The sequence below is a fragment of the Carcharhinus amblyrhynchos genome, chromosome 7, assembly GCF_965287045.1.
Source record: "Carcharhinus amblyrhynchos chromosome 7, sCarAmb.v2.hapA, whole genome shotgun sequence".
In the NCBI taxonomy this organism is placed as follows: Eukaryota; Metazoa; Chordata; class Chondrichthyes; order Carcharhiniformes; family Carcharhinidae; genus Carcharhinus; species Carcharhinus amblyrhynchos.
In genome coordinates this window covers 39,675,539-39,689,035 of record NC_137330.1, presented here as the reverse complement: position 1 = coordinate 39,689,035, position 13,497 = coordinate 39,675,539, and the positions used below count along the sequence as shown (strand labels likewise).

The window sequence follows — 13,497 nt, the reverse complement described above, 5'->3', positions numbered from 1 at the left end:
TTGGTGGACTCTGTCAGAAAATTAGAAAGCAATTTGAAGCCACAAATCTCTTGGTCTTGTTTCCTCTGCCATATGGAAATTTAGCCCACTGATTCATCTTCCAAATGTTACCTCACGGACTTGGCAGTTGTACATAGTGTAACTTCTCATAGTCTTATCCCGGCAACCAAAATACGCCATCTTCCAAAACTTGGGCTGGATTTTTGAGTCGGGAAATATCTCGACTTGGCAGATCCACCTCAGTAGAAAGTGCCCTGTCAGAAAAGTTTTAGTTCTGGGGAAGAGTGAAGAGTGGGATCTTCCACTCAACAAATAGATTGGAGGTGTGCAAGACAGGCTAGTTAAAAAGCCCTGGCTTGGCTCTCTGAGACTTTCACCCCGTTGTTCTGTTAAATTTTAGGCCCTCACCCCTCACAGCCCATCACTCTCCCCATTCATTCTCATGTCACTGCAATGGCCCTCATACCCTCCATGCAAATTCATGACTCTGAACCAACATCCACAGCCCCTTACAACCCCCATTCTAACTGATGCCCTTACTCCCACCGCCCTTACCACTTATAAACTGTATGCCAACTCACCCAGTATCCACATGGGCTGACCTCAGAAGCCATTTTGAGATGAATTAAACTAAAGGCCAAAGTACCTATTACAATCTTCACATTCAGAACTATTCAGCCTGCTCAGAACTTATCAATCTCCTAAAGTACTTTATTCTTTAAAAAGACAAACATATTCAATATCACACATCAAATGTCATTGATCACTTAATCAGATCATGTCCTCAGGACACCCTGCTGAGATAATTATAGATTGTGGAAAGCAGCCAATCACCTATAATGTCATAATGAGAGGCCTTGGGAAAATGTTTACAAACAATTATTGTAATTGCTGGAATAGAGTTTATTTTTCAAATATTACTAAAATATGCAGCCTGTTTGTTTTATTTTTAAAAGACTAGGGTTAAATAACTTCACATCATGACAGTTCTACAGATCTTATCCGCCCTTCAAGTGCATTTGCACTTACTCTGAAAATTCATAATTCCCACACTGCTGATTAGTGCCCTCGCTACAGCAAAAATGGGGTTGGTTGAACTCAGCACTGAGTCAATTGGCCCTACTAACCTGAGGTTTCACTCATGTGGATCATACCCTAAAATGAGATAAATCGGAAATAGGGGCAGGACTTTGTACTCCAGTGCTGACTGCCAGTTTTAAAAGTCTACAGTCTCCATGACTCGACAGAAAAGGCCTCCTTAGTTTCCAGTATAAAGAGTGATGAATAAGGAAGTACAGTTGTGTTCATTCCTCAACACACTGACTGGAATTTTACTGGCACGACCATTCAAGGCACAAAAGATCTGCGAGCCTCACCAGTCCTTGGAATCGAGGCGGGTGTGCCAGTAAAATCAGGGCTGCCATATCTATTAGTCCATCCTCCTGAGACTTGCAGGTGGTCCAGATAGTAATATTTAGTTTTCTTAGTCTCTTGTGATTTTTTTTTTTATTTTACGCAGAATGAAATAAACTACGCTAGTTACCAGTACAGTGCTCTAGAGAACTTTGCAGAAGTCTTGCTGAGAGCTGGGAAACTATCTGAAACCAAAAGTGAAGGGGAAAACCTATTTCCTGCCACAGAAGGTAAATTTTACTGTCAAAAACACATGTTGAAAATGGTATCACCACGTTCAGTTCCATAACTAGTTTACTTGCGCCACAAAAGTGTTACTGAAAGCATTCAATGTCTGATTGTTGGGTGGTATTGTAGTTTATGAAAAAAAGAGGTGATTTAGTTAAGATCCAAAATTATTTAAATGTGTAGATGTATTGCCGTTGGAACAGTAATTCAGAGATCCAGGCTCATGCTCTGGAGACCCAATCCAAGCACAGCAAATAGTGAAATTTGAATTCAATAAAAATCTGGATTTAAAAGTCTCATGATGTCCGTGATACCATTGTTGTTTGTCATTTAAAAAAAAACATCTGGTTCACTCACGCCCTTTAGGGAAGGAAGTCTGTCAGCCTTACCCAGTCTGGCCTATATGTGACTCCGGATCCATTGCAATATGGTTGACTCAGGATGATTTATTGAAAAGCAGTGATACTGCCTACATCCCATTAACAAATTTTTAAAAAGCTTGATGCTTTCCTTCGATATTGTTTACTGAAAAGGTTTGTTCTGATTCCAGCTCTTATTTGACCATTTCATGTAGATTTCAAAGTTTTCAATTATTATACTGAAATATAATTAGAAAAGGAATGAGTGCTACTTTAGTGGGGTTTATTTAAATTTCCTGTTCATTAACTTGCATATCATCATTCTGATTGCAAGAAACAAAACTGCTGGATGAATTATTATTCATTCAGAGTTCTGTTCATGTGATGTGGAGGGCATCCATTTCTATATTTATAGGAAAATTAAATAATTTCCTTGGAATTTATGGTATCTAATTGATGGGTCCTCACCTATTTAAATTATGGCTCAATTGGTAGTCATTGAAAACATTGGAGTGCCGAAAACTAAAGGTAGTATCATAAGTTCCTAAGATATGAGAGCAGAATTGGCCATTCAGCCAGTTGAGAGTCACTGCTTTTCAATAAATCACCCTTTGTTTTAACTTTTTTTTAGCAATGTGAGTTGATATTTTCAATGGATCCATTGGTCATTTTTAGGTCTGTTAGCTGTGTCATCCAATATAATTTGTTTCTTGTTCAAAGCGCAAGTATTACAAAAGTCACCAAAGCTTTCTATTACTGTAATTTGGTCTAGGCATTTTTTTTCAAATTACTTGTCCACTGAGAATTAAGGATAACTTAGAATTCTTGGAAACCAATTAATAGTTTTTACAAGAAAAGCTCACTTGTTGAGTCCAATTGGATTTCATTTTGTGCCTTAAGAACAATATCTAAATAGCATTGTCTAAACTATCTAGATATAGGATTTGCTGCATGGGAATCAGAAATTATGACTTTTTAAAAAATACAATTCCAAGAGAATTGGATAACAAAGCAGATTCAAATACTAGCCAATCATTTTTAGTATTTGCGTGTAATCCACTAAAGTTTGGTAGGATGAAGTACCACATTTGTTGGTATCAGGGCAGCACATGGTACAGTGGTTAGCACTGCTGCCTCACAGCACCAAGAACCTGGGTTCGATTCCTGGCTTGGGTCACTGTCTGTGTGGAGTTTGCATGTTCTTCCCATGTCTGCGTGGGTTTCCTCAGGGTGTTCTGGCTTCCTCCCACAGTCTGAAAGATGCGCTGGTGAGGTGCATTGACCCGAACAGGTGCCAGATGTGGCGACTAGAGGAATTTCACAGTAACTTCATTGCAGTGTTAATGTGAGCCTTACTTGTGACTAATAAATAAACTTTTAAAAAATTTTAATTCTTGACCAATTGAGCCGAGTTCCTAGTGGATGGGACTTGCAGCACAAAAATACGTCGTTCAGAATTCCTTTGCTGATCTCACTTGACTTGTGGCCCACAGTGGTTTCTGTGATAAATGGAAATGTTGCACAATGCGGTAGGGGATGCAATTTTTTTGGAGCTTAGGTTCCTTTTTTTGGAGCCGTGGGGAGGATTGAACCTCTGTTTAATCCATCCCGCATTTTAAAAAAAAGGTCAGAATATAGTGGGCAATTCTGTTCTACAGCCCCAGTATTCCTCCTTTGACCAACAAAAAAAATCAAAGCCTCACTGCTATTTATGGAATCCTGTTACTTCGTTTACTTGTTTAACACCTTCATGCTTTGAAATTTGCCTTATATAATGTTTTACATTTCTCAGAAAGATCCCAAAGCATATTTAAGTGTCAGGCTGTGGCATTTTGCTTAAAGCAGGTTTTCATGAACAGAAATGAGACAGATGACCTGTTTGAAATCTGCACCTGCCTAGACTAATGAGAAGCAGTGTTGGGTTACTTTTGGCTCAGTTTGCTCACTGATTAAAGCAAATGGAGGGATGCATACATCCATGCACAGACCCAATTTGCTGTCACTCAGTGCCGGCGAGAAAAGCCCAGAGGACAACTCTTTACTGATAACAAGAAAGTTCAAAAAAATGTGAAATGAAGATTCATAATGGATTTTACAGTGAAATACTATTCAGTGTGTGCCATTCAGTTATGATAACAATTGGAACACAGGTTTTATTATGAGTTGATCTCACCAGATTATTGAAATTACTAAAATGGTCTGTCTTATTTATTTTTATTACTCTATTTTCTCTTGACAGTTCTTTTGCAACTAGCCAGCGATGCTTTACCCAAGGATATGACACTAGCCCTAGCCTATCTTCTGGCCTTACCTCAGGTATAACGTTAACATTGGGATTGTAATGTTCAGTTTTGAAAGAATACTGCAGTATAAAGCTTCATTGTAGCTTTACCTTTATATTTCTGCAATCTCTTGAAGCCTTCGCTTGAAAATAAATTATGCTCAACTTAATCTTTTTTAACTTTATGGACAATCATCGCTCTGCTGGTTGCTCAGCTATTGCAGCAGTGAGGAGACTAACAATCAGTAGAGGAAGATGAGCTCAAATATTTGAAAGTAAGATTTCCAAGTAGGTCTTATCTCAGAGCACAATAACCAATCGAAAATAATATGTTGCCCAAACTGGTATTCAAACAAAATAATTGAATATAAGAGAAAGGTTATTTAAGTGATTGTGTAGTGCAGTGGGCTAAACGTCTGCATCTAAAGTTTGAATGCAGCTCCATCTTATGGGGTAGAATTTTTCATTCCAATGATCTGTACTGATCTTGAGAGCTTAGTGGTCTGTTTCAACTCAGTACTTGGCTTATGTCCACAGTATAAAACTGACCATGCCTCAGCACTTAAGCTGATAATATCGCTTAGAGAAAGCTATAAAAATGCTAATCTGAAGAATGCAAATGTTGCACTGTTGTAGTTGGAGTCGGACCTTGGACTAAACTGTTTCAAGTCTGAGCTTGCATTGTTTGTACTGAGATACAAAACATGGCAAAAGTGAAGTTTATTACCTTCAACAGAACTTTTGAATATATCAAATCAATCAAACATCAGTAGGGCTCTGCTTCTCCAGAATACTTGGGTTAAGTGACTTTGCCAACCGTAGTAGTATAGCTATCCATTAAACTTCAGGGTCTCACCTTCCCTATTTTGATAGTCTCTTCCAAACTTAAAACCACCCCCTGCTTTCTTCTGACACTGGCCTCTTGTGCATCATCCCACCCTTCACCCTACCATTTATGACAATGCATGCAGATCCTCCTGCAAGCTCACTCCTTTGACCAAGCTTTTAGTTATCATTTGCATTATCTCCTTTGTCCAGTGTCTATTTTTTCTAAATTATAGAATGGTACAATCCAGAAAACCATTTGGCCCATTGTGCTGGTATTGGCTTTTTGGAGAGCTTTTCAATTAAAACCACTCTGCTCTTTCTCCACAGCCCTGTAAATTATACTTCTGTGAAAGAAAAATTAATATTTTTCCACATTAAAATCCCTATATAAGGACAAATTGTTGTTTGCTTTTCGTTCTTGTTAGTGATATAAAGAACAAAGAAAATTACAGCACAAGAACAGGCCTTTCGGCCTGCTATGCCTGCACCAACCATGCTGCCTGACTTAACTAAAACCTCCTACCTTTCCCGGAACCATATCCCTCTATTCCCATCTTATTCATGTAGTTGTCAAGACATCCCTGAAAAGTCACTTCCGTATCCGCTTCCACTACCTTCCCCGGCAACAAATTCCAGGCACTCACTCCTCTCTGTGTAAAACATCTGCCTCGTACATCTCCGTTAAACCTTGCCCCTCGTACTTTAAACCTATTGACTCTTCCACCTTGGGAAAAAGCTTCTGACTATCCACTTTGCCCATGCCTGTCATAATCTTGTAGACTTCTATCAGGTCTCCCCTCAACCTCTGTCGCTCCATTGAGAACAAACCAAGTTTCTCCAATCTCTCCTCATAGCTAATGCCCTCCATACCAGGCAACATCCTGGTAAATCTTTTCTGTACCCTTTACAAAGCCTCCACAGCCTTGTGGTAGTGTGGTGACCAGAATTGAACACTATATTCCAAGTGCAGCCTAACTAGGGTTCTATAAAGCCGCAACATCACTTGCCAGTTTTTAAACTCAATACCCCGGCCAATGAAGGCAATGTTGTATGCTTTCTTGACTACCTTCTCCACCTGCATTGCCACTTTGTGTGACCTGTGTACCTGTACACTCAGATCCCTTTGCCTATCAATACTCTTAAGGGTTCTGCCATTTACTTTATATTTCCTATCTGTTTTTCCATCTTAACAATCTTATATTTTTAATATCTAAGACTGAAAATAGCTTTTATGGCGTTTAAAACTATGACTTTGTATTCTCTGCTGGAAAGTTGTCAGATCTATTTCACAAATTTTTTCAATCAAGTCCAGGCATCAAGTAGCATTGCCTTGGATTTACTCAACTATTTCTATCTAAATCAACCTTTCAACCACTTCTGATTTTGTCTGATCCAATTGAATGCATTTTATCCATTAACTAATGGAAGATTGTTGCAGCCTTCATGCACAATATAATTACTCTGGTGCTATCAAGACAGTGAAGTTCTTCATGTTTAAATGGCTTGGACCACTAAGATATAAACTTAAAAGAAAAGACTGGATGGTCTGTGAAACCTACAACCAAACAGTCACAGTACAATAAGCATTAAGACTCTTTTCCTCCCTCCTGCAAGAGCGAAAAAAGCAACCTAAAATGAACCTTGGTAAAAACAAGCGGAAATGAACAGAAATTCCTCTAAGCAAGGTCAAGAGGGTGTTAGCAACATTGGCTTCCATGTATTGGTCCGTGGTTATGTTTGGCAAATATCTACTTTTACACACAGCATACTGATAGTGACTGGTCCTCTGCTTCATTCATCCTTCCTAAACATTGGGAATACTTTGTGCCTTACAATATATAACCTATTCACCCAAAATTCTATGACTTCTTCAGAGAGGCAGAAAACCATGTCAAAACCTAGAACAATCTGAGGGGAGTAAAATCTTGAAAGTTCATCTCAGACTGCACTATGTGATCAAAACTAGTCCATGAGGTCACTCTGGTTCTGCAATTCCTTTCAGTACCAAGCTTTTGTAGGAGGTGATCTCTGTCCCAAATAAAAACAAGTGCAGCCCTTAAAGAGATTCAGTAAGTTCCTGTTTACCAGCATGAAAAATGAGCCTGTTCCAGAAGTCCACAATTCACTGGGTAAAGAACCACCTCGTGATATCTAACCTAGAGCTGGCCTTGTATCACTTAATATTGTGTCACCCTCTGATCCTCCCTAACCTAACTAATTGGAGTAAATTGTTGTTGTGGACTTCAACTATAAAGTCAGGTTGGAGAAGCTAGGATTCTTCTTCCTTGAACAAAGGAGATTGAAGAGAGATTTGAATAGCTAATCATACAGGAACTAAGGGGTCCAGATTTAAGGTTGGAGCAAGAGGTGTAGCAAATTTGTGAGGAAGAACTGTTTTATGCAGCCAATGGCAATGATCTGGAATCTGCTGCCCACAAGGGTGGTGGGAGCAGAGTTGATCAATAATTCTGAAAGGAAATTGGATGGACATTTGAGGGAAGTAAATTTACAGGATTACAGGGATAGAGCAGGAGAATAGGACTGACTGGTCAAGTTCGCCAAGCCAGTACAGAATCAGCGGGTTAAATGGTCTTCCTGTATGCCATAATGACATTATGACTGATCCTGTTTGGGAATATCAGATTTTTTAATAAAGTTTAAAGTTTATTTATTATTGTCACACATAGGCTTACATTAACACCTCAGTGAAGTGACTGTGAAAATCCCCTATCAAATGAAAGGCTTGACTTTCTAGCCACTTTTCATAAGCATAGGTAGAATTGGGTGGGCACAGTTGCAAAGGCTTCAAACCTAACCTGGTTTGACTTGAACAAATTATGGTTCATCCAAGACTGGATGCCAGACAAGCAGCTTAACAATTCAAAGGCAAAGGAGAGGGAGGGGGATGGTGGGGGATTGCAGTGGTCAAGACAGTTGCTTAGAAGGAGTTGTCTGTCATGGTCATGAATATAAAGTCTATGCATTTTATATTATGTCACCGAGGGGTAACAGGTAGGTAAGATAGAGAATGAGTCAAAGAATAGACCTTTGGAGGATTCCAGAAGTAACAGCATGGGGAGGGTGTGAAATGCCTTTGCTGGTGAATCCCTGGATATGAATGGATAAGTCAGAGTAGTCCCGCTCAAATAAACAATGGAAGAGAGGAATTGAAGGAGAGTTATGTGGCTGACTAAGGTTGAAAGGAGGATGAGAAATGATAATATACCCGGTTACGGTTACAAAGGGTATAATTTTTAACTTGGGCTGGAGCAGTGACAAAAAGGTTCAAAAGGAGATTGCAGGAAAGATGGATATGGTTTTGTGTGCTAACTACATGTTCAAATTTAGGAGAGGAAACCAAGATTGTAGATGGGATTTCAGGTTTGGTAATTTGGAGAGATATGTTGGGGGTGGGGGGGTGGAGTGGTGGTTCCCAACCTGCTCAAATAGCACAGCAGACGGGAGACATCAGCAGCGGCAGTTTTCCAGGATTCCCATTGGGTCTCATGACATCTGTGCATCTCCGAAGGTAAGTTTTTTTTTTACAACATCCGCTTCATGCCAGAAATCGGTGTGGAGCTGATTATCATATGGAAATATCATTCAAATTGATATTTCCATATGATTAGTGGACCCGGGCTGGAATTCTCTGGGCCCACTACCATCTGTTCCCCCTCCCCAAACCCCTGCGCATTTACTGGAAGTAGTTCCCTCCAGCAGTATTTATGATTGCTCCCCACTAACTGGGAACAATTGCCCAACCCTGCAGGCAGGAACAGAGGCCGTTGAGGCCCCCCGGGAGGTCAGGGATAAGTGGGGCACCTTGGCACTGGTCAGTGCCCAATGGGTAGGATGGGAAGGTGGGGCCTACTGGGGAGACAGGGCATATGGTTGGGTGGGGGGGGCGCCTGCTGCCACTCATTAAAAAAAAAATCGAGGTGGGAGGGAAGGAGTAAGGGCAGTTGGGGCTGGCCATCACGTAGAGGGAGGAAGACCGGGGCTGTTCATAAGGGGACGGAATTGGGTCTGTCGGGGGGCAAGGAGCAGGGTTGTTTGAGGAGGGGGTGTTGGGGAGTTGGATAGATCGGGGCTGGCTGGAGGAAGGGGAACACTAGGACTAGCCCAGGGAGGTCCGGCAGACCAGTGATCAGAGGAAGGGGGTTAGAAATCCAGCAATGGGAGTTTGCAGGGCTGGCCAGCAATCTGGAGACCAGCAATGGGGGGTGCTGCGCATGCGTCAATCTCTGCACTGACAGATCACTATATGTGCAATGGCCCTCTCAGCACTATGCTGCCATCCTCTCAGGCAGGAATAGGCCCTACCCCCTACTTTCCAGATGGAATCCCACTAAGGCACTCTGTGATGTATAGAGTGTCGGGGATTCACTCTGGTAAGTACGCTAAAAGGGTGGGATTTATTCCCATTTTCCTGCACATTGGGAACTTGTAATTTTCCTGGGAGAATCCCGAACGTGGTGTCTTTTATAGGAGGGGGTTGATGATTTTGGTTTTGAAAGGAAGGGGGAACCATTTACAAAGCCATCTAGAATGGGGGTAGTCTGCAGGGGTTGCCTGTTTGTCAGCATTTTAATGTGACTGGAGTAAGAGAACAGGAGATAGATGTTGGGACCAAGATAAACTCTGAGAGAGTATTAAAAGACATGAGGCAGCAGCAAGAGAATGGTTTCGTCCTGATGTAGGGGAAGGGTTTGATTTGGTGACAAAACAATGCTAAGGGAGCACGCAAGGTAACTCTGGGCTTAGTCAAGAAAAAACAACGCAAAATGAATGGTCAGAATAAAAATAAAACAAAGGAACGCTTGAAGTAGGAGTTGCAAGTGTGAGAGCAGGAAAGCAACCATGACTCTGAAGGAAGGAGACGAGAGAAGAACCCAAGAATTAAAAAAATAGAGATAATGGTATCTAGTCAGAAGCAGCAGTTAAAATGCACACATAAATAAGTGGAGGTTATCTTTCCTGACCAGGTGATGAGCAGCAGTCGCAGACACGTGCTATCAATGAGCTCAAAGTAATAACTTAGTCACGAACGTTTATTAAATATGATAAAATTATTTGACTTTTGTGACCTAAATAGCTTCATTTATGTCCTTGAGCCTGTTGATCAGTTTTGCAGGTTGCATGAATGTTTGGCATTACTGTTTACTGCTGATGCTGCTTTCTTAAGGTTGTCCCTTTTAAGAGGGACTTCAGCTGAAATGGTTAACTTGTTGCCAAAGTGCAGAATACATTTGAATATCACAACTCAGAAATGGAACATTTTAGTCCATCAAGACAGCATTTCCAATTTTTCCTTGTGCACCTTGACTAGTCCCTCTCTCTTCAAGCTCTTTCTCTTTTTCAAGCAAACACAATTCCTTTTCGTAAGTATTTGCTTGCAAACTCCTTCAGCAACAGTTTGTGGCAGTAATTTCCACATTCTAATCAATGTGTCTTTTCTAGCGTATTTTTAATTTTTGTAATTATCCCTTATTGACCTTTCAACAACTAATGGAAACAATATGCTCCTACGTATTAGCAAAATGTTGAGCACACAGATGTGTGAAACTCTGCAGCACAGCTGTCAAATTGGAATCACACTGGGGCAAAGTAGGTGGGATTGCAATCTGCTTTACTTGTTTGAGTAATTTTGTGCCTTCTAGTAATAGCTGCATTTAGGTGCTGGAAATGTATTTTTTTGTTATTCCTTTGAGCTTTTTACAGATGCAACAAGCTTTCGAAAATGTTTATCATTTAATTTTCTCCCAAAGACCAGGCTGTTTTACAAATTTCTCAAGGGAGCTTTGCCTTATGTTGGCAACTTCCTTTACTTTGAATGAGAAACTCAACATAACAGTCAGCAGAAGGTTGGGTAAAATATTTTTGGGTATCTTGGGAGTCCTGCACAATGTACCAGGCCCATAGGTCACTGCAGCACCTTGACCTAGATTCTTTTAAATAATCTTAATGGTTACCCATGTTGGATGAGGGAGATGATTTTTAAAAAAACTTGAGTCTGCACAACTTTTGAGTCCTTGGCTGGTCGCGATGGCTGTCGCATTTTCATCCCACATTCCTTTAGATTCCAGCATTTGAGTTGAAGCCCATGTAACTGGAATTGCCAGAGATAATTCAGTTTTATCCATAATCCTCCTTTTCCAGAAATTGGTGGGTTTTGCACCAAAAGTTTCTTTTGATGGAAAATTCACTATTTTGTGCTGGATTTTTATAGGGTCTTAAGAAAGGAAAGACAGGAGATCCTTATTGCTTCATTGGCAAATTTTCCAGGCTACTGGAATCAGCTGTTTGCAGCTTCCATGCCACAATAAAAGGATTTCAAAATGTTTTACTTCAATCACATAACCTCTTTCTTCCCATAATGATTACTGCAAGGGTTTGTTCATTTTGTATATGAACAGTTGCTACTGTTTCATGCCCGGGAGTGAGTCCTAGCCATTAAGCTCCTGACTTGAGCCATCCACCTTGATGAGAAAGGAAGAAATATCTCCATATAACCATTGTTCTAGCAGACTTTCTGTCTCTCCTGGAGAGATAGTCTTAAGGAATGTATAACGTTAGACCTAGTACAATTCTCGTTAAATCCCTTCAGAGTAGGTCTTAACATCTATAGGTATGAAATTCCAAGAGGGAGTCTGGCATGCCTGAAATGCAATTCACATTAAAACTTTGAAGAAGCTGATCAACTTGCAACATCTTAGGTCATGGTTTCTAGGTGTCCTGGTCCCCTTATACCAACTCTATAGTTAAGAAAGCCCACCAATACCTCTACTTTCTCAGGAGGCTAAAGAAGTTTGCCATGTTTGCTATGACTGTCACCAACTTTTGCAGAAGCATCATAGAAAGCATTCTTTCTGGATGTTTCACAGTTTGGTATGGCTCTTGCCCTGTGCAAAACTGCAAGAAAATACAAAGGGTCATGAACAAAGCCCAGTCCATCACTTAAACCAGCCTCGCATCCACTGACTCTGTCTACACTTCCTGCTGCCTCAGAAAAGCAGCCAGCATAATGAAGGTACGCGCACCCCAGACATTCTGTCTTCCACCGTCTTCCATCAAGAAAAAGAAACAAAAGTCTGAGATCACGTACCAACTAACTCAAGAACAGCTTCTTCCCTGCTGCCATTAGACTTTTGGATGGACCTACCTTATATTAAGCTGATCATTTTGTCACCCTAGCTATGACTATAACACTATATTCGCACTCTCTCCTTTCCTTCTCTATGTACAGTATGCTTTGTCTGTATGGCGTGCAAGCAACAATACTTTTCTCTGTATACCCATACATGTGGCAATAATAAATCAAAAAAAAACTTCTGGAAGCCTTCTTAATCAATGCCTTGCCTTGTCCTCAAAAAATCCTTTAAACAATTCAGTATATGTTTGGCCAGCCAATGAAATTTCAGATTAATATCACTCAAGTTCAAGTCACATCATTGTGACACTCAAGAATCTGCCAGCAACCAGAATTCTAGTCGCCATCGTACCACTGGATTGAAATGAAGAGTCTTGAAGTTGAGGAAGCCTATGGTCAGTGTAGAAAAAGGGCATGTCATCTGAGAACTACACTGACATCTTCTGGGATGTGAAACTCTGCTCAAAAATGACACCTTGATAGTATTTTCAGATTTGCAAACTGGGAAGACAGGTGGTAAATGCAGTTTAGTGCAAAGTAATATGATGTAGTCCAAAGATGTGCAGGTTAGGTGGATTGACCATGGTAATTTGTTCCTTAGTGTCTCAAGATGTGTAGGTTAGGGGGATTAGCGGGGTAAAATTATAGGATTGGGGGATGGGGCCTGGGTAAGATGCTCTTTTGAAGAGTCAGTGCACACTTAATGGGCCAAATGGCCTCATTCTGCATTGTAAGGATTGTATGATTCTATTCTATGATTTTGCAAAACACGAGAAGTAAACCCTGAACAAGTTTCTTGACAATACAAAGGAGCAGAGGGATTTAGAAGTGTGGTTACCCAGATTTTTTTTCAACTGGGAATTGAAGGAAAGATTAAAGATCATAAAAAGTAACTAAGATTCTTGGTTTTATGGATGAGGCCATTGAACTAAAAGCAAAGATGACCAAAATAAAGCTTTTCTTTCTGGACTCATGTCGTCATTAGATTCTTTCTTCCCTGTCATTATACTTGCTGAGTTCACCTGCAGAAACAATGTTTTTTCAAGATATACATTCACCCACAATAAATTATACATTTGGTATAGATACCAAGCAAACATATGAATATGTAAATATATTAAATTGAAACCTGTTGACTTGCTTGCGTTACTCGTTGTGTACAAAGAACTATTATTGTAACAACTTGTATTAATCTTTCACCTCCAACATATTCCAAAATGTTTAAAAGCCAGTGAATT

At 40.3% G+C, this 13,497-nt stretch overlaps 1 protein-coding gene across 1 annotated transcript in view; it reads left to right on the top strand.

The window, feature by feature from the left end:
- nbas (NBAS subunit of NRZ tethering complex) overlaps window positions 1–13,497 on the top strand; it is a 240,443-nt gene that overhangs the window by 142,678 nt on the left and 84,268 nt on the right. Inside the window, exons 38-39 of the mRNA XM_080192176.1 lie at window positions 1,520–1,643; window positions 4,240–4,316. Coding sequence (XP_080048302.1) covers window positions 1,520–1,643; window positions 4,240–4,316 — 201 coding nt within the window. The remainder of the gene's footprint in view (window positions 1–1,519; window positions 1,644–4,239; window positions 4,317–13,497) is intronic.